At 42.5% G+C, this 19,910-nt stretch overlaps 1 protein-coding gene and 2 long non-coding RNA genes across 4 annotated transcripts in view; 1 reads left to right on the top strand and 2 right to left on the bottom strand.

Annotated features, from left to right (window-relative positions):
- Positions 1-14,709, top strand: part of NPNT (nephronectin) — a 54,403-nt gene extending 39,694 nt beyond the window's left edge. For both annotated transcript variants that reach the window (XM_074589421.1, XM_074589420.1), the window contains 4 exons: positions 5,730-5,825; positions 6,210-6,308; positions 9,929-10,185; positions 12,787-14,709. In XM_074589421.1, coding sequence (XP_074445522.1) covers positions 5,730-5,825; positions 6,210-6,308; positions 9,929-10,185; positions 12,787-12,882 — 548 coding nt within the window. In that variant the 3' untranslated portion in view covers positions 12,883-14,709. The remainder of the gene's footprint in view (positions 1-5,729; positions 5,826-6,209; positions 6,309-9,928; positions 10,186-12,786) is intronic.
- Positions 6,615-9,930, bottom strand: LOC141744109 (uncharacterized). The gene is made up of 3 exons (XR_012587336.1): positions 9,748-9,930; positions 8,137-8,179; positions 6,615-7,620 (listed from the first exon to the last, which is right to left on the bottom strand). It is a non-coding gene; the product is annotated as an uncharacterized LOC141744109 (long non-coding RNA).
- A 378-nt stretch (positions 14,710-15,087) lies between the features above and the next one.
- Positions 15,088-18,385, bottom strand: LOC141744108 (uncharacterized). The gene is made up of 4 exons (XR_012587335.1): positions 18,280-18,385; positions 17,919-18,056; positions 16,550-16,658; positions 15,088-15,611 (listed from the first exon to the last, which is right to left on the bottom strand). It is a non-coding gene; the product is annotated as an uncharacterized LOC141744108 (long non-coding RNA).
- Positions 18,386-19,910: the final 1,525 nt, after the last annotated feature.

Raw genomic sequence — 19,910 nt, 5'->3', positions numbered from 1 at the left:
CTTGGTGACTCGTTGCTCTCGTTTGTAGTTACTTGACCTGCCGTCCCACAATCTGAGTAAACTTGTCCTAAGCGTTCAGTTCAGAGCACTCTTCAGTGTGCTGCTCCAGTTGAAATCAGCTGAGGACCAGTGAAATTGGTCTGTTCCATGGTGACAAAGAGCACAAATGATAATAATGCTGATAATGTTCTTTAAATGCCTTTGCAATTTCAAAATACCTTTGAAAGGTATTGGGTTGTTGCGTTTCTTAAGGTGCTTTACCCCTTTTCTAAAAATGCCTGCAGTGACTCTGGGGAGCTGCTTTTTCAGAGAGAAAAAAAAAAAAGAGTATTTTTTAAAATGGAATTCCTACACTTGGCCTTTGAACCACTTAGTCAGATGCAGACAGTGGAATCTGGCACCAAGGATAATCTTCTCCTGATATGGATATGGGGGGAATGGCAATGAGGGAGGAATGCGGTGATGGCTTAATATTTAACTATTTCAGCACTGTAGAAACTACAGTGAGGTACAGAGGAATCTTTTCTGGTTACTCAGATGGATAGTCTCTAACAAATAGAAAGCAGTTCTCAGTAAGACTATGAATTTCTGCTACCATCGGGATCTGGGTGATAAGCATTAAAGGCATAAGCTTAGAGACAAAGCATAGTACTAGATATCAGCAGAGCAAGAACAAAACCCCATATCTATATTAAAAGATAGTTCAGCAATTTTCCTTCTTAGCCCTTAGTGGAGCTGAAAAGATTGGGATCAGGAGACTTTTCTCATAACGGCTATTAAAAAAATTTAAAGATTGGATTAAAACTTGATTTTTTTTCTGCCCCCTCCTTTCAATGACTGAAAAGTCCTTAGTGTGGTAAATGCAGTTATATGATCCTTGAAGCTTTGAAAAAAGTGAAATGCTAAAAGCAAAGAGTGCAGGTTTTGTTATTGCCTGATATCATTAGAGTAGCATCGTTTTACAGTAGCATTTCATTCGTCTTCACTGTTCTGGCACCTATTAAAATGTGTTTGTCTTAATTTGTTCCTGTTTGTACTCTGGAGCTAAATCATGAGATCTAGGAGTCTTACAAACCTGACCCTCCGTCAGTCTTACAGCTAGTTTTATCCCCAGATCTGATAGCAAGCTTCTGCAGCCTGCTTATTTTAGCTGTCTTTCCCTGAAACTCAGTCGGCACTCTGTACCCCCTGCTCACAGCCAAGCAGGCAGGTTATTTTTCAGAAAATCTTCTGGAAAGATCCATAATAAGGTGTTTGATTTAGGTCAAAGTTAATGAGCCTTACAACTGCCTGAGAAATGCAAGCTTGGACTTCGGAGTGGTTGCACGCGAGCACCATCTCTCCCCTCTTTTGCAAACGGTCCTGTAGAAACAGGTGGGGGAGTCCGTGAAAGCCCTTCCTGAAATAATTCTCACTGCGAAATTTGAGTCTGCAGAGTTTTAGGCAACATATCCCGGACATTGCGGGTAGCCAGAGAAAAGGGTGAAGCGTGCCTCTCTGTTGCCCCTTCTTTTTAGCCCAGCGTATGTCAGAGTCTTCACTGGAGGAAAACAGAATGGACTCTTGTTTACTAAGTCTGACTGACCTCTGGACTACCCCTCCTTTTAGCTATTTTATACTAGTTCTGCGTGAGGTCTCATCACTCACAGGGTTTTTTGGAAGTGGAATTTAACAACTTTCAATCGTAACTATTCAGTCAAAAAAATCTTTGCCCTTTTTTGTTGCTATTGTTGTTCTTAACAAATGGGCAGCTTCATCATGGTGATTGTGTGGAATGGAATTGCATAAGAACGCGGTGTTTGTCGTGAGGCAGAACACTGCATTATTAATAGTAATAACAATTACTAATAACATGAAGCTGCACTCCATGTTTTGTTTTGGTTTTGCAACACCAAAACAGTAATTATTGTGTAATTACAAATAACGTGACGTATGTACACACTGTCTCTTATACTCCTAAACTCAGCAATTAGCAAGTAAATGAAAAAAAGTCCGACTGTTTTCCTAAAGGATTAAAAAGCTGAAAAGAAATCAGTCTTATGGAGTTATTAAATGTTCCCCCCCGCGTTCATGCATCTATGAAGAACTTGGCTCATGAACTTTGAGAATATGGTATTGTTGATGTATTGGCTCACGCAGGGCTTATAAAATTCTCCAAGAAAAAGAAGCCAAGTTTATCTTTAACAAGCTTTATCAAACCATTGAAGTTAAGTGAAAAGCACACTGATACACTATATAAAGTACACATAAAGGGCTTGGAAAGCTTGCAGAAAATAATTGTGCCAAATACTTTCTCCCACGATCGCCACTCAACATATTAGTCGTCGTAGCAAAAAGAAGTGTACACATGGATTGTATTTACAGTCCTGCATCTCTTGTGGTAACTCTTGTTTCGTATCAAGTGCACATTCCTCTAATTAGATCTGAGCACTGGAGTGACTGGTTTAGGGCTCTGCAACATGTTCTTCTAGAAGTTCATAACAACAGCGTTTGGAAAGGACTTTAGGGAAAAGTTTTGAAGAAATAGTTTTTTGTAGAGCTTTAATTATAGGCAAATAGATTAACTTTAATTTGGAGAATGCCTGTATCTTTCCACAGATGTAACTCCGATTTGCATAAAATAAGCGTGCATTAGAAATGAAACTGAAGTAGTTTGGAAAACAAATTCCTAATATTTCCTGTGGTATTTTCCATAAACAAGAGCTGGGGGGGACTGGGAAGGGGATCCACAGGGCAAGCACCAAGTTACCTCAATATTGTGACCCCTGAGTATCCTACAAATCTTAAGAGCATGGCAGTGGGTTTCCTCAATGCTCTCTGCCATTCAGAGCCCTGGAACTATCTGTGAGTCTGTGGTCTGAGCCTTTGGTCCCTAAGAAAAAATTAATTTAAGGCACAGGGGAAGAACAGGAAGATACTGAGGTGCAGAGCGTTGAGTTCAATGTTAACCTAGATGAGAAGAGGACATGGGCATCCTGTCGCAGGTGGGTCCATGAGGGCCTGAGGGCAATGGCACTGCGAGGTTCCTCACAGGCTGGAGTCTTCCTGCGGCGCTTTTCTGTCTGCTCTGGTGGGCTGACATCTTTCCGTCCCTGTGCAGTCTGGATGTGGCAGATGTAAAGAGGCTGCGGGTCCATCCCAGACTAGCAGCTGTAGTACAAACATACACTGCGCTCAGCAGTTTTTGAAGTGAATTGCTGAGTTACTGCCCGTAGCGTAGGAAATGAACAGTGTCTCTTTTTCCTTAGCACAGCTGGAGAAGAGGAAAGGCAAGGTGATAGTCCCTGGGCATGCAGCATAGATGTGTCTCAGGCGTGGGGACCGATGCATTCCAAGGGGCACAGCAGCCGGCAGTGTGGTTGTAACACAAGGCAAAACTCCGCTGTGAGGGCGTACCTAGGGTGAAATTGCAGTCAGAGCACTGTCCTGCCAGAAATGACAGTAAGTTACTTACAGGATGCTGTTAGTTTAGCAGAATTTTTAAGTAAATACTCCTGCAAAATTTGCTGTCCCGGCCGGCTGGCCATAGTAAGCCCAAGAAATTAAATTATAGGTTTTGAGCATCCCTGAGCAAACCCCCTTCAGCTGAATTTATGTGGTGCCGCCAGCTGCTGTATGTGCTGCAGTGGCGGTGGTCTGGGCACACACGGACACTTCGCACACATCTGCTCCGTCAGGTATGACTCGTGGCTGGCCATGGACTGTCATGCAGGTAGAGCAGTGCAAGAGCCTGTGTGCTGTTATGTGCCGGAACAGCTTCTGCCATCATAAGCTCCTCTGTGCAGGTGTGACGGTAAGTGTACGACGCTTGTCCCGTCTACATGTCAGATGGAGCTCTTAGGAAAGACAGGATAATACTGCAGGGAGGGATTATGGGCGAGTCATGGTTTAGAGCATTCTCGTTTCAATTTTTTGCTGCATGAGGTAAACAGTTGGTTTTTTTTCTTTATATATTTGACATAGTATTTGTGCATAAATGTACTGAAGGGTGATTATTCACCTAGGTGATGTGGGCTGTGCACCTTTGTAAGGTTTCTTTATGTTAAATCTCAAAATTCTAATGGCATAAGCATAAAAACAGATTAAACAAAGCAGCAAAATTATAATTACAAACAATGTATCCTTAAAAATTATCAGTCCTTTACTACCCAAGGAAACCAAAAGTCCTTGAGGCTGTTTGGGCATTAATATCCTAGACTGCAAATAGTCATAATTTTAAAAAAAAAAAAAAAGAAACATAACGATTCCAAAAATGGCTATAATATTAAGGAGTTGATCAGTTTCCTACAGACTTCAAGCATTTTATTTATTTATTTTTATTATACAAAATTTCCATCTGAGATCTGTAGCCTGTAATATTACTTTTAAGATACATTAGCATGTGGTCAGCCTTTTATCAGGCTGCTTATTTTGTCCTAATTCCAAAAAGCAGGAACCTACTTCATTCTTCCTTTCCATTTTGTTCAGTCTTCTGGCTTTAGAGGAGCTCTCGCAGCAGAGCTATTTCTGTGTTGTCCTTGTGCAAAAGAAGTTCCTTCTTACCTTTAATTTGATTTCCTGAAAATAACAGTCTTTTATTTCAGTTTAGAATTGTAAATCATCTCTGTGCTCCTTGTTCTCACTTGCCTAAGAAGCCTATGGAGACATTAAGATACTTATTTTAGCGCTGCAAATGGAAAACATGTCAAGTTTTTAATAGATAAGGCCCTCACAAATAACCATAGGTGTCAGAGGTGTCTATAACATCTAGGGACATGTCTGAAACACATGACTACTGTTATTAATTATGCGCTAGACCCGCCTCTAAAAGAGGAATTTCCAAGAGAGCTCTATCCAGTGCAATCTATTTTAGTTGACAGCTGTCCATCAGGCACGACATGGGCGTGTTGTTTCAGGAGACGTATACCGACTGGCACAGCATCTTCAGAAGTCAGTGGAAGCCAGTGGCCACCTGGCTTCGGCAGCCATCATTCCCACAAAGACCTCTTAAATTTCAGGTTGTCCCGGCTGCTGAACGTCTAATAACCTCTGGGCCCCTTAATCACCGAGAGTGTTCCTTCTCCTTGCAGCTGAGAACAGCAGCTGAAGGACAGAGTGTCGGAAAACAAAAAATAGAAGTACAGTTTGAATTCCAGTAGAGCTCCTCCTCCTCAGCTCTCAGCACGATCCTGATAATTGTGTCGGGAGCTCTAATCCTTTGCAGAGAGATGGAGGTACCTGCAGCTGTGCCTGGAAGTTTAGGTGCATGTGGGGCCTCTTCCGAGTACCCCTGCCTCCTGTTGAGATTCTCCTGTAAACATCTGTGGAAGGTGAGGGGATTGGAAAGTTTGAGCAAGGTCTTTAATGTGGCTTTATTTTATTGAGAAGCCGCTATCTTTAAAAGTGCATTTGGAGGGGAAGGGAATAGTGTGCTTCAAGGTTAAAGCTTTTTTCTTTCTTTTCTTTTTTTTTTTTTTTTTTTTTTTCTGGTTAAAAAGGAGCTTTTATGTGAAGAGCCTTTAGCAGATTTGGAATCACCTTGTAGAGTGTGCAGATAAATGTTACAACATAAATCATAAATCACATAGGCATAAAGTTTATGAATCTTCATGTCAAATATAATTAAATATATTGAATTCTCCAAGAAAAGCACAATGCCCAGAGCTGCTCTGCTGTTTTTTATTAAAGGTAAGGAAGTAGGTCACTAACTACCTTTATCTCATTCATTTCTGAAAAACTTTTTCTCACAGTTCCGCGCCAGCCTGGAGTGAGCAATAATCTCCTTGAAATACTTGAAATTGAAAGAGGGATTACCGCCGATGAATTTGAAGCAAACGATGACCCAGGTAAAGATCACGTTCCCTGTTCAAGGTCTAGGGTATAGGATTTTTTTATATTTCTTGGGGTTTTATACATTTTTACAGGATTCCTACATCTTACGCCTCTTGTTTAAACGATGCTTTGTAAAAAGAAAAAAAAAACCACAAGTGAACCTTTATAGTTTTATTTCCTAACAGATTTAGCACAAAAATAGCGTGAGCTGTTAATAACAAGACTAGCATCCTTGTTGTTGGTTTAGTATTTTTTGTATATTCTTTTTCTAGTGCTCCTGCTGCTGCGCTTAATTTTCATATTTACTTGCTAGCGTCAGCCACAAGGGAAATTGCTGTAGTTCCCCAGCCAAAACAATCCAAATCACTTTTTTTGACCTTCTGCTCCGTTCTGCCTAGGGGTGCTGGTGCACAGCTGTAATTTTGATAGTGGACTGTGCGGATGGATCAAGGACAAAGATGACGACTTGCACTGGGAACCAGTGCGAGATGCGTCAGGTAAGATGGCCGCGTACGAGCGCATCCTGTAGCTGAAGAACCAGCCAGGCTTGAGGTTGATGACAGTTCTCGTGTTATGATGAATTTGCACAGCTTTTATTCCCTTTAGTTCCGGGATATACGTGACACCCACACCTCTTCTGGGTATAAAAATCAAAACTGAGGATTCCCAACATGAAAGAGCAATTGAGAATTTCCACTTTCATCATAGCTGGTACCTTTACAATAGGAATGTCTCTGAAGGAGTAGCAAATGTATTCAGTAAGAGATTATCTGTCTTAAAAGAACCAGAAGGAACAAAAATGTGGACTAGAGAACAACTTTTATTTATGGTAAAACAAAGCTTATTTTTCAAACCACCACGCAAACATAATTATTTCTATATTACTAGCAAAACTATAGAAAGTGCTGGAAATAATCTTTGTTCTGCTGCCAAATATAACGTTCTAGTTTAACCTCTCAGCTTGATTTTATTGAATTCTACTCTAAGCTATAGCAGCCTGTATATAGGAAAACTGATAAGTAAGGGGAAGGAAGACAAGTTAGGTGCTGGTATGCTGAGACTTCTGAAAATGGGTATGTTTGGGATGGTAAAAAGTGACCCTGTGATGAATATCAGAGGGGAGTGCTTCACTGGCCACTTGCAGGACAGGAGGAGACTGGCACCGGCACTGGTGGTCAGCCAAAGCAGCGACCCCTCGCACTCGCACACCTCTGCCGCCGTAGTCCCAGCAGAACCGCACACATCTGCCCTGCTGGAGGTTAGTCCTGTTCTGTCCCCTGTTGGTTTCACTGTGTGGCGCTGAGAGGTCGGCCGTCCTTGCCTGCGTACCCTTCCCCCAGCAGCGCCTGCCCCGCAGTGCCGGGGATTAGACACACGTCTCTGGCTCCCCGTAATGATGGGATTACTTCATACCCAGAAGAGCAGCCTTTGAAGTGCACAATGGCTGCATTATGTGAGCGGATGGCAGGCTGCGGAAGGAAACGCGCTCTCAGGCGGTAAAATGTTACAGGTTAAGTTGCGGGAGGGCGAGAGCACTGAGAACCATTTTCCTTAGGCACCACCTCGTTGTAGATGTCTGTCCTTACACTGCCACTCATGAGACGGTCATTTGCCACCGCAGCAGGTGACCCGGCACCTTTTTCAGGCTTTTTATCTGGCTAAAGTGGAAGTGCTGCGGGCCCCATCCACAGGATCGCTCTAGTGTTCCATATGCTCCTTCCGACGCTTAGAAAGTCTCACGAATGACTCGGAGAGCAGAGCTCTTCTTCCGGCAGATGAGGAAACAGGTAGCCGTGTCCTGCCTGCAGCCTGGTGTTTTAACAAAGATCACGCAGAATTCAAACATCTTTTCGAAACAATGGATTTAAAAACACTTTATTTCTTAGAAAGTCAGTCACTTAAAGCGTATTCATTATTTGTATTCAAAAATTGTTGTTAATACATATTACGTTCCATAACTATGATTTTTTAACTGACTTTTTTTTCTCCCCCCGCATTGCTTCCCAGTCAGGGACAATCTCAGCTTTTTGTTTCCCGTGTATGTTCTGCTGCTGTTGACATAACCTGTTAGAACTAGTCCCTTGAAGTCACCCACCCACTCCCTCCTGTCTGGAATACCTTGTTGCAAGGATTTATTTTCACAGCTTGTTCCTGAGTGTTTGCTTTCACCTTTCAAAGTTTGCTATTTATTGGTTTATCAGCATCTGCATTTTGAAAGGTGCCATGGTGAAGCCTTATAAGCTTATCTTGCATGCAGAAAATGCTGATTCGAGGGGACCTTTTCCTGCAGGGGCTTGTCTACAAATACGTTGGCTTTGTGCTTACCTAAATCTGTTTCCTATTGATTGGATTCAGCCACTGTAACTATCTGAAACAGATGCAGTTAATGAGTCAAGTCGGTACTTTTATAGATATATAATTGTATCTACAACAAACGGGTGCAGTTATTTAAACTCTATTATGCCTGTTTTAGCAGTTAGTGACCTTGATGCAAAAACAATGCATTTAAAAAAAACAGCAACAACAACAAAACCCAAAGAAGACAAAAAAACCCCACCAAAGCCCCCCCCCCAAACCCTGAAAAACCTTTAACGGATCCTTGGACAAATGAATCCCACTTCATGCCCAAATGCAAAACTGGGGCCCCAGAGAGCAGCATAATACTTTGCTTTGTTCAGGCTCACTGAGACCAAAGCATTTACAAGCCTACGTAGAAGTAGTGAACGGGAGACAAGGTTGGCTTTCCTTGTAAAGTGTGTGACGAGCCCTGGGACATTGTCATTAAGTCTCATGGCTTTTGAGGGAAATCATTGTGGCTTTCAAAAAAAAGCTTTCAAGAAATAAAGTTCTGGTTGAGTAGTAACCAACTGTTTTAAACGAAAAATAATTTTCTATTCTATAATTAATCAAAGACTGTGTTTGTCAACAATATTTCTATATTGTTGACAACCCCCAATATTTCTACGTCATCAGGTTCAACTAAGAAGCCTAAATGCCACCTTTACCTTAAGTGCATTAAACTTGGATTTTTTAATTAAAAAAATAATTTAAAAATCTGCTCTCCTAACAAAAAGATAGGTTCAGAGTAAGATATAATATTTCTTTTTTAATTTTTATTTTTTAAAAGTGACCCCACCTCCCTTTGGTGATTTCAGATTTTAAGGTTATCATCCACCTTGCAAAAGTTTTAATGAAAAGTACAACGAAAAAAAACTACAGGTGTGGGTTTTCTCCAAGATGTGAAGTCTCATTTATTGTAGTTGTGCGTGCCTGTGTGAAAGGGTGTGTGGGATTTATGGAAGTATATGCCTTTTGTTGTTGTTGTTTTTAGCTTTAATGCATGTTGCCATACCTGAGATCCTCTACTTTTCATGTTCTAGATGTTTTTATGACGGCACCTTTACTTCATACATGATCAGAGATAATAATAGGGTTTTGAATTAAGTATGTATGTTCACTGACAATTTACTGCTGCTAGAGAAGACTTCAGGGGCTGTATGAAGCCAACAGCCATTTGGAAATCATTACTGGTTCTAGCTTTCTGTATCTAATCCATATTAAGAGTTTAAATTACAGTTAAATAAAAAGGCTGTCCATGTTTGCAAGTGGGTACCCTTTGAGACTTAACCTGTTAACACAGTTCCCAAAGAAAAGGAGACAGAACCGTAGCTCAGGTACATGACAGCTTTTACGCTGGCCTTGTCATTCAGCTAGCCAATAGCAAAAAGCTGCAGCACACAAGGCGCTTAAATGTACAGCGTAGCTTCAATGGCATTGTGGGTTTAAAATCATGTAGTCACCATTTGTTAGAAGTGAAGGAATACATGACATTTCCATTTTCAAAAGAGGTATCATTTGCTTTGTAAAAAAGAAATTAGACGGGCAAGACCTAAGCTGGTACTAATGTAAAGAGAAGTGCAGCAGTACAAATCCTACCTGCAGGAGGCAGGTGCGTCAGTTCCGATTCACGTTCCAGCGACTATATGCCTTATTTAAGACTCACTGGACCTTGTGTAGCCCTTTTTTATTTTTTGATTTGTAACAGCTCCTGGGCATTTGGTCCTGCAACATACTAGAATTAAAAAAACCCTAAACCTAACTGCGTTTTTTTTTGCAGGGGGACAGTATCTTACCATCCCTGACCCCAAAGGCAAAGAAGGAAGAGTAGCGCATCTCATCCTGCCCTTGGGTCACACGCCTCAGGCCGGTGACTTGTGCCTCTCGTTTAGGCATAAGGTGCCCGGCGGGCATTCTGGTGCCCTCCAGGTCTTTGTAAGGAAAAACGGCGCTCACGGACCAGCTGTTTGGGGAAGAAAGGGTGGCCATGGCTGGAGACAGACACACATAACTTTACGAGGACAAGGCATCAAGAGTGTAAGTACCGATGCATGTCTGCCTTTTGGTTTGTGGCGGGTTGTTTTGCGTGAGGAGCTGAAGACACTTAGATGGTGTAGCACTGGACTGTTTGTCTTCTAGGCCAAATTTCAGCCTGTGTTTTACTACTTTGATCCCTGCAAAATGGAATCACGTTAAGGATAGGACAGTCATTGTGCATTTTTTCAAATTAGGTTTATCCACAAAACAATCCCACCTACAGCACTAGACACACAGGGAACAATAAAATAGCCCGTATTGAGCTACCTCCTAACAGCATGTTTTAAGGGAATCACCATGTGATTAAGAAAGAGCAGTCTAATGGACAATGGCATACTGTGCATGGATTTCCAAACAAGCCTGTATCAAGATTCCTCCTGAACAATGCTCTAAATAATACAGTGCCATGGAATAGAAAGAATCAGCCCCTGTGGATTAATAACTGACCAAACCAGGGCAAAGATATTGAAAATAAGTCATTTTTTTTATAATGCAGGGAGGTTACACATGCAATCTCACATGGTTTTACGCTCTTCAGCATACCTGCAGCTCATCTGGCCAAGGAGGTAAATGATGACCCGACTATGCCAATGACACAAATGTCAATCGAAAGAAGGAGTGTGAAGTGACACGGAGAAATCTTTTAATACCTGGAAATCTTAGAAACATTGGGTGATAAACTGATAGCAAAAGCTCAGCATTTTTCTTTAATCTCTGCTTAACTTTGAAGGTAGTTTCTATTTCAGATCTGAAGAAGAGGCTTGCGCGCTTCAGGGCCTGTTTTGCTCTGACTTGTACCTCAGGCGGTCTAAAAAACTCACACATCATAACGTTCATGGTGGGGCAGCCTACAACGCACACACAGTATATAATTCTAAAATTAATATTAAGCTGTAATTACCACAGATAATGTTCTGAAAACTTTGCCTCAGCAATAGTAACAAAGACGCCTGACCTTCTGTTAGCTGTAAATGAATGGCAGACTCAAAATATGTAAAGTTATAACAAGTGAACAATATATTTGCCACATTCTTACCCTTTTTCCACTAAGTTTAGCACTTCCGGCAATCCTCAGCTCCGTCTCACCTGACAGAGCAGTTCATTAAATAAGCGTGTATCACTAATACATTGTCTGGCAGAAAAACAGATGAGTTTTAGAGACCCGAAACAAGACCAGCAGTTCCCCTTTGCACCATCCTCTGCCTCTCTTGACCACCTCAGCAGCAGCTGCCAGCGTGGCTTGCCAACTGTACCTGGTTGCCAGCCCACAGACCAGAGCTGCCTCACAGCACCTGACGGAACAGTCACGTTTGGGATCTTTTCCAGCCAGCCTGGGCAGCCCGGGCTGCTGACCTCAACCATTGGGACACTTATTCCAAGGAATAGGGACTGAGAGAAAGCTCTAGGTAAGCAGGGAAGGCCTCTGCCACAGAGAAATCAGGAGGAAATATGGATGCTTTTTTTTCTACCGAATTAAAAGCCAAAACCAACTCAACACTAGTGATTTTAGGGGAAGCTACTGGAAACCCAAGGATAATGTGAATGGAGACCAGAATCCTTCATCACACTTTCTAATGAATTAGCTCTGTGTAAATTATTGCTGAAGTACACCCAAAATCACTCATTTCTAAAAAAATAATTCAGTATGTTCAACATAGAGTTTCTCTGACCTCCTCTGTTCCTACTCCGTATTTAAAAGTGTGCTTTCAGCAAGAATCCAAATTATTTTTAACTACACAGCTGAATTTCTGATCTATGAATCTGTACTAACGCTTTCCAGCTCAGTGACAACAGCAGAACTCTTACAAAGTATTGCTGTAGACTTTGAATAATTTTTAAGCCATGGTCAAAACCACTGCCCGTATTAAACAGTTCAGGCTTCTGAATCTCCAGCCGTAGCGCAGGTGAGCGACACTGATTTATGGGAAGTGTTCCCTAAACCCAGCTGGCCATTCTGTATATCGTCTCTGATTTATGCCCCACTCTGTATGGTCAGGCTTTATATTTGTTGAATTTCTCCTACTCAGGCTAAATCTGGACTGCTAATGATTTGTGTAAATCCATGCCCAAACTTCCGCCACCATTTTGTGAGGAGCCAGGTCACTATGAGTCTGCAGGAGCCAGAACTCGTTAAGTTAAAGATGGATGTTTCTAATTCCCACAACTAAGGCAGCTGCAAGGTGCTTTAGCAACGGAAAGCTCCTCTATTAGAAAACATTTTTGAGAATACAGAGGATTTCATGTCTTTGCCATGAGGGACAATGAAAACAGTGTAGAGACGATGTGTAGCAAATGCCCAGATTCTCTTATGTGGAAGTTCATCTCACCTCAGCAGATGGGGCAGCTGGATCAACTCTGTCCTGAACTGCTGGTTCTTCACAAAGATCCTGCCAAAGTGAAGGGAGAGGATCAGAAATAGAAAAGCCAGCCATAATTCTGAGCAGAATAAATAGGCTTTTGTGAGTCAGTTGCAATTGCCTGAGCTTTCTTGTGCTTTTGCTTTCTTACTGTTGAGACCTTCCTCAACTAAAGCTTCCTTCATTTTACACTTCACATTTTACACGTTTTTTGCACTCAAATTTCTTCTATTTCTCTTCCCAGGTTATTTTCAAAGGGGAGAAAGGGACAGGAAGAACTGGGGACATTGGACTAGATGATGTGATCTTGAGGAGGGGACGCTGCTCTGAAGAGCATTAGCAAAGACAATGGACCAGCACAGTCATCTCCTCTAGGCCTTCTTGTGCTGTTCCTACCAAGCTTTGAAGCAGAACCGCACAAAAAAGAAGAAAATGGTCTGCTAAGTGCAATCTCACTGAAACGTCACTTAAAACCATGGAGAGACCATCCCAGGATTCAGGAACACCAACCCCATATGCTGGCTGTTTCTATTAATCCTTACCCCTACATCATATTCTGTATGTCATAACTTTGTCCCCTGTTAAGCTGGTGAGTGCTCGCACAACGAGCACTTGTGAAAAAGGGAGAATTAATTACAAATGGCGGCAAAAGAAAGCTCCAGCTTAGAAAGGTTTAGTAGTAACAGACAGTCAAGAGTAGCTAGTGCTACTCTTTCATTGATTAGATTCGATAGACAGTGGGATTGATCTAGCTTCCGAGTCACCTCAGATTAGCGTAAGCCCGGACCTGACCTTTGGCTTACTGCCATCGACCTTTGAAGAAGGGTTTGCTTCATATTAAATAGCATTTATTTTGGCGTTGCATCTGTAGTAACAAAAAGCAGTTATATCGAGTAGGCGCTGCATCCTGTAATATTGCTACTGCTGTGTTTTGTGTATATGTGTATGGTTATTAACATATTTATGGTTTTAATATTTACAGACTCTAGTTGAGTTGCAAGGTAATTGGCAGCCGCGCTTTCTTATTGTACAAGACGGCATATTCTTTGATCCCGCTGGTCGTGCTGATAGATACGTTACCAAAGTCAGTTAATGGTGCTCACTGAAAAATGCTGGTGCAGTTTTTCATGTTGTAATATGCTGAAGGCAAAAGACCAAACCCTTACCTGATATAAACTGGCATCCCATAATGCTGGACACGTTTGCGTGTAGCTCAGGAGCCAGCCCTAAAGGGCCCTCAATCCTGCAAGAAACTCCTGGTTCAGCTGAAGACGGAGCAGCCTGGAGAAGACAACTGGCATCCTGTAAGACTGAGCCCGTTGACGCTACCGGGAACGTTCCCTTGCTGCAGGTGGGACAAGCCTACGCGGAAGCAAACAGGGCAGTCGCCGTAATGCTGTATGAACAACTCCGACTGTGAAATGCCTTGAGCGACCTTTGTCAAACGTCCATATTCCATCCAACTCCTCTGTATATAATAAACATTTTATCCTTTAGAACTAGAACAACTATTAGCTCTACCTGGAACTAAATATTTATCAGAACTTTGGACTAATTTCTTAGTTATGTATCATGCATGTGCAGTTTCCCAGGGAATTCTTCTGTTTGGTTTGTGGTTTTTTAAATAAGGAACGTTATCATCATCGTCGCTGCGAACAAGTCTAGATTTGACAAAGTAATTGTAACGTTTAAGAAAATGACAAGAGGTTGATAAAATGTTGTTAGTTAAATACGATCTAGAATAAATGTCAGCTTCATACCATGTTACAAAACTATCATTGAAAAAAAAAAATAATTCATGTCAAGTCTTGCACAAAGTCCACAGAGACAAAATTGCGAGACCATTAGAGGTCACATTCCAATCTCCTGTTTCTGACAAACTACTGTTGTGAAAATATTTTTGAGTTTGTCCCCTAGGAGAAAGCACAGTACCTATGGCAGAAGGAAGTTTGACCAAACAGATAGTCTCCTGCAAAACTGTACCAACAAACATTTTGAAAAGGAAAAAACAATGCATTTGTAAACATTTTTAAACTATTTTGCTTCAAATACGATCTTGGGTTTTTTCCTCTAACATTACTTTGTAATATGTCAGAAATATTTGTGAATAATTGAAATACCTTGTTGTTATTTTAAAGTAATCAGTAAAGGAGGCTGTTACTTGCTACGAATTGGAAGTCTTGTTTTCATTGCTGGATCAGAAGTCTGGTTTCTGTTGCAGTGAAATGAACCAAAAGATGACGATTCAACCAAAGTGAAGTAGCTCTTCTTACCAGATTTACAAATAAAACGACATTTCACTATAATGTGACAAGAGCATCATATGTATTATTCAAAAGGAAGAATGACAATATTAAACCTAGCTTTTTTCAAGAACAGTGTCACAGGTAATTTAAGAGCTTCTGCAATATAAAATGTCCATTTTACAAGCAGAAGCAGCAGCTCCCGTAGTCCACACACTACGGAACCTGCACAAACTGTTACATTCTTTGGCATCTAACAAGATTAACACATTTTGGTCTGGTTCATCTACAGTGGATGAAGATGGTCTTTACACATATAATTACAACTTCTTGGGATTCAGGCTCCCTGGTTAAAGTAGAAATCTGTCTCCTGTCTAGGCAAGACAAAAGAGGTTTTTTGCTCCTTTACAAATGGTCTTTAGAACCCAGAATTTGAATGACTTCAGAAGGTAAACTGAAACAAGTGCTCAGGTGAGAGGAGGAGGGTTTGGGGGTCTCTGTATTTCACGAACGCATTTCATCCTTACAATCAAACAAGTAACTACCAAAGTCTCAGCTAAGAGTGGACACTGAGGTAGTCTTTGAGAGGCTGGCTCTGGAGGAGCTGCTCTGGCTGTCAGTCGCTCACCTCTGCAGCTGGGTTGTGCCCTCACGCTGTGTGTGCGTCACCTTCTCCCGGAGGTTCTGAAGAGCCAAGGCGAGGTCGGTCAGTGGTTCTGTCCTCACCATCCTTCTCCAGCTCTCACTGCGCCCGCTCTTTCAGGCGGCTCCCAACAGCCACAGGCCTCAGCCAGGAGGGAGCAGATAGTGCCATTTTCGTATGAGCCTCAAGAAAGAGATAAGAATAGGGTCTGAGGTCTGCCTAGGAAGGCGGTTCTAACTGCCCTTCCTGCTTAGGGTTTAATAAATAACTGTCCCAAAAGAAATTCCTGCTTAAATACGTAGGCAAGCAGAAGAACTTGCATTAAATTAACACAAAAACATTTATCAAATGTACATTATAACCTCTTGACAGATGATAATTTAATGTTTTTAAAAGACATTAAACTTTTTTCCCAAAAAAAGATTGAAAATAAAGATTCTTCATCAGTTACATGTACCATGACCAGTGGTAGCGTGCGTTTGCTGACATCAAAGTTAAGTACGATGGAAGGGACTGATACAAGATTTTGTTTCCAGCTTCCATTCTAGCCGGTCGCCTCACCTCATCAGAGCCATGGCATTATGTCAGTATGTGAGTGCTTTCAATAAACCCCATCCATTCTGGAGAAAAGCTTCCCCAGGTTTTAATATAGTGGGAGATTATAATAACCACCCTAGTAAGAGTTAAATTAGTCATAAACAGACAGCCCTCAGCAGAATAATGCTTGTGACAGCAGCCTTCATCATCCTACTCTGTCCTCCTGGAGAAAAGACGCAGCAGTAGCACCTGCCTCCAATCCAAGTACCAGGTCTCTGTATCCAGGCTGTTCCCCCCTGCGAACGAGGCGCGGTAACCATCTCAAAGGCTGCTAAAATCACAGACTGGGGATCTGTGTATGCATTCTCAGAGTCACCCTGAAACCTCTTCACTCTGCATTTAAAGATACACAACAAGAGAAACTATAGCTGTTTGTCTTTAAAATTTTAACTGTGAATGTTAGAAAGACGGAGTCATTAATTGTCAACTGAGGCCCAGTTAAATCCTATGCAATTTTTACTTACGTAGATCTATATCACAATCACCAAATTATCAAAGTTTTCCCGGTAGTTAAAACACTTTACCTGCCATCTTATCCTCACGTCCTGTAGTCACACAAGGTTTTATGACTTCAGATTTTTCCATGCCAAAAAGAAAAATTGAGATGAACGATGCATTAGTATAAACTTGCAACTTTAGAAAGAAAGAAGAGACATTTTAGTGGTAAGTTCCAAGTAAGTAGTGGTTTGAAAGAACACAGAAACCTCATCAAGCTTTGAAAATTAATGCATTCCAAGAACACACCTACTGCATCAAACTGACCTGGCGATACGGGAGGAAATGCATTTGGAATGTCCATAATGCTTCATGTGGTTGAGAGGAAGATGCCAATGGACTAAAGACCTTGAGGGACCACAAAGACAACTTCAACACTACAGACTGACGCACCTACAGGGTTCAGACACCAGCTCTGTGCAGGTTTTCAGCATTCTAAATCCAAAATGAATCAAATCACATTCTAGCTGCTCTGCTCTTACCAATTCTCCTCATGCACTTTTATGACCTCTTCCAAGGTCATAAAGCCCTGTTCCTTTGCTTTGAAAAAAATTTTCGTCTAGACAGTGCTCTTGTTGGTTGCTTTGGGCTGAAAGAGCCTATTTGTTGAAAAACAAATGATTGATTTTTTTATGTCTCTTTTTAAACTTGACAAACAGCCTGGGTACGTTCCTGAGATGAGGATAGTTGTTGATGCAATTACTGGATGGGAGTGCTCATTGGACTCTTCATGTTAGGTGGCCGTTTTTCACCTAAGAAATTTCTAATTTAACTCTAGAGAGCCAGGTGGGATATCATGCTCACACGTGCTTGATACATGTCAAAAGTATAGATCTATCCCTCATTTTCTTAATAAAATGTCAAACAAGAAAGCAAAACGGACCCGAATGTTGTGGACAAAGAAACAATTCCCTGCTCTACAGATCAGGCACTCCATCATTATTTTTCCTCAGGTTGTTTTCCCAATAGCTGTTAAGAATCAACCAATTCTTTCTTTTAGTAATATTTAACCTCATTCATGGGTTACATGGGCAGATTTTTGCTGCTTTTCTGTTTTCCTGTACTCCAGCTATCAAAGGACTCCCCAAGACCGAGGAACAAGGCTCCACTGCCATCAAACCACTCCTACAGGTATCACAGACACCACATCCCTAGAGCAAAAGGGGCATCTCTACAGCATCTCTGTACTCTGTGCCAGGCAACATTACGTATCATCGCATACACTGTGCGCGTGTGTGTGCCCACACGGGTATCGTGCCCAATAGGCTGAGGCCAGAGTTTGAGCAAGGAAGCCAAGTATTTATCTAGCACACAGAATAAGAACGCTCCTCTCTCTGTGATACAGCCAAATCCTACAGCACTTTTCCAGTAATTTTTGTTAACTTTATGACTTTTTACCTTCTTTCAGGCCAGGAATAGTTCTCTTTCACACTCTTCTTCCAGGTCTTTCCTCGTCGTGTGTTTCAACAGCCCATGTTCTCATTTCAGACTCTCATCCAGAATCCTTTTGATATTCATTTTGAGTTTGGCAAATGCCTGGAAAGACAAGGTACAGTATACTCAGAGAATGATTTTACTGCATTGGCATGCAACAGCAGTGCTAAAGTCTGGGGTTGCCACTTACACGGGATTTCAGGGAGACACCATCATTGCTCTGATACCACTGGTGCCTCAGCAGAAGGGGGGACCATGTCACCTCTTCCCTTGCCTTTTGCCCCTGCCCCTGCTTTAGGTCAAAAACTCAAAGAAAGGGACTCACCAGGTTTCTTCCCCTGTCAGGATGGTCCAAGACAGAATTCTTCTATGTATGAAGCAGGACTGCTGCAGCACGCATACGCTCTGGTTCAGTACCGCTGTCTTCTTACTGCGAACAACAACAACAAAAAAAAGCCTTTCAAAGAAAATTGGCTTTGAAACAGGAAAAGGACTGGATGTGTATCTTAGTGAGCGTCCATCTTTCTCGTCTGCAAGGAAGCTGGTAATGTTAAGCTTCCATAGACAACGCAAAACCTCTTGGGTCTGGTGGCATAGTCACGTAATATTCCACTTTGTTTAAGAGAGATTGTTCGTTCAAAATGGCTCAGTTTGTAATTATGTCAACTTCACAGAAATTAGGTCTCCATGAACTCCAGAGAGGCCACCGCTTTATCAGTGAAACATTCCTGGGACTGTCCTCTGGCCCTGAGGTTAGATAGCACATAATACCTGTATCCGTACTATTGAATCTGTATCCATGCATCCATACTATTAAATCCCTGTATCCCCAAGGGGGTGTCGATGTGCACTCTGCCTGTGGACAGCTGGCCCCAGGGTAAGCTGTGCCAGCCGTGCCAGCAGCTGTTTGCATCAGAGCTGGCTGGTGAGGGCTGACGCCATGCCAGCATCTGCTGGGAGAGCTGGAGCCCGCGGGGCTCAGTGTCGCTGCCCATCCTGACTGCCCAGAATGGCACCCACGGAAACAGCCCCGAATCTTGCAAATCCCGATTTAAGCCATGAAGGGTGTGCCCTGTGCGCTGTAAGCAGGAGAAGAGCGTGCTTTCTGAGGACGCAGCAGTGTGATGTGAATAGTAAAACACATCCTTTCCTTCAGAAATGCCCCGCCAACCCCCTCACGCAAAACCACACGCAGTTTGCCTCTCAGTTTGTGCAACTGGCCTGCTCTTAGCATGGCTGCTTTGCAAAAAGTACTTTGCAAATGTATGTATACAAGAGAGCCAGCAAACAAGAAACCCGACATAAAAGGCCAGAGCTAGGGCAGGTGGCATCAAAGCAAGTGGAGTGGGCAGAGGGGAGGGGAAGAGGCTGCTGTCCCACCCCCCGCCCTACCTCTTTCTACACAGACACCACAGGTGCTGAGATGCAGCTGTGAGACAGTCTCCCAAAAATCCCTATGACTGAAATCTCAAGGATGCTTGAGATTTCAGCATCTCCACTCCCCCCCCCCCACACACACACCAAGGTCCGGTCCCTAGCAAGGGTCATGACTGGTGTCTTCAAACGTGATCATACCTTCTTGTACCCTGGGAAAAAACACCGACCATGGCTACAAGCCTCAGGTGCAGCAAGCTACTGAAATCAATGGGGGGACAGAGAGCTGTGCTTCTTGGCTGTACTGCTAAGGTGCTCTCGGGCCCACGCAGCAGTCTGACATGGAAGGAGAAGGAAGAGTTGCCCTCAGTCCCCCTCCTGCTGCAGCGCTCAAACAGGGCTTTGTTGGTCTTCCACCTTACGGCACATTCCCCATCCAGAGAAGCAGCACAACGGGAAACCCCACAGACACTGCCATGGGAAAAGCTGCACAGCCCACTCCTACCACGCATTTCCCTCAGATCCTGCATCTCAGGGTGTCATACAGCTGCTCCACAGAGGTTCTGCCAAAAAAGGAACCAC

The sequence above is a fragment of the Larus michahellis genome, chromosome 5 (genome assembly GCF_964199755.1).
Source record: "Larus michahellis chromosome 5, bLarMic1.1, whole genome shotgun sequence".
Taxonomy (NCBI): Eukaryota; Metazoa; Chordata; class Aves; order Charadriiformes; family Laridae; genus Larus; species Larus michahellis.
The sequence above is the reverse complement of the archived record's forward strand: the minus strand, read 5'-3'. Positions and strand labels throughout refer to the sequence as shown.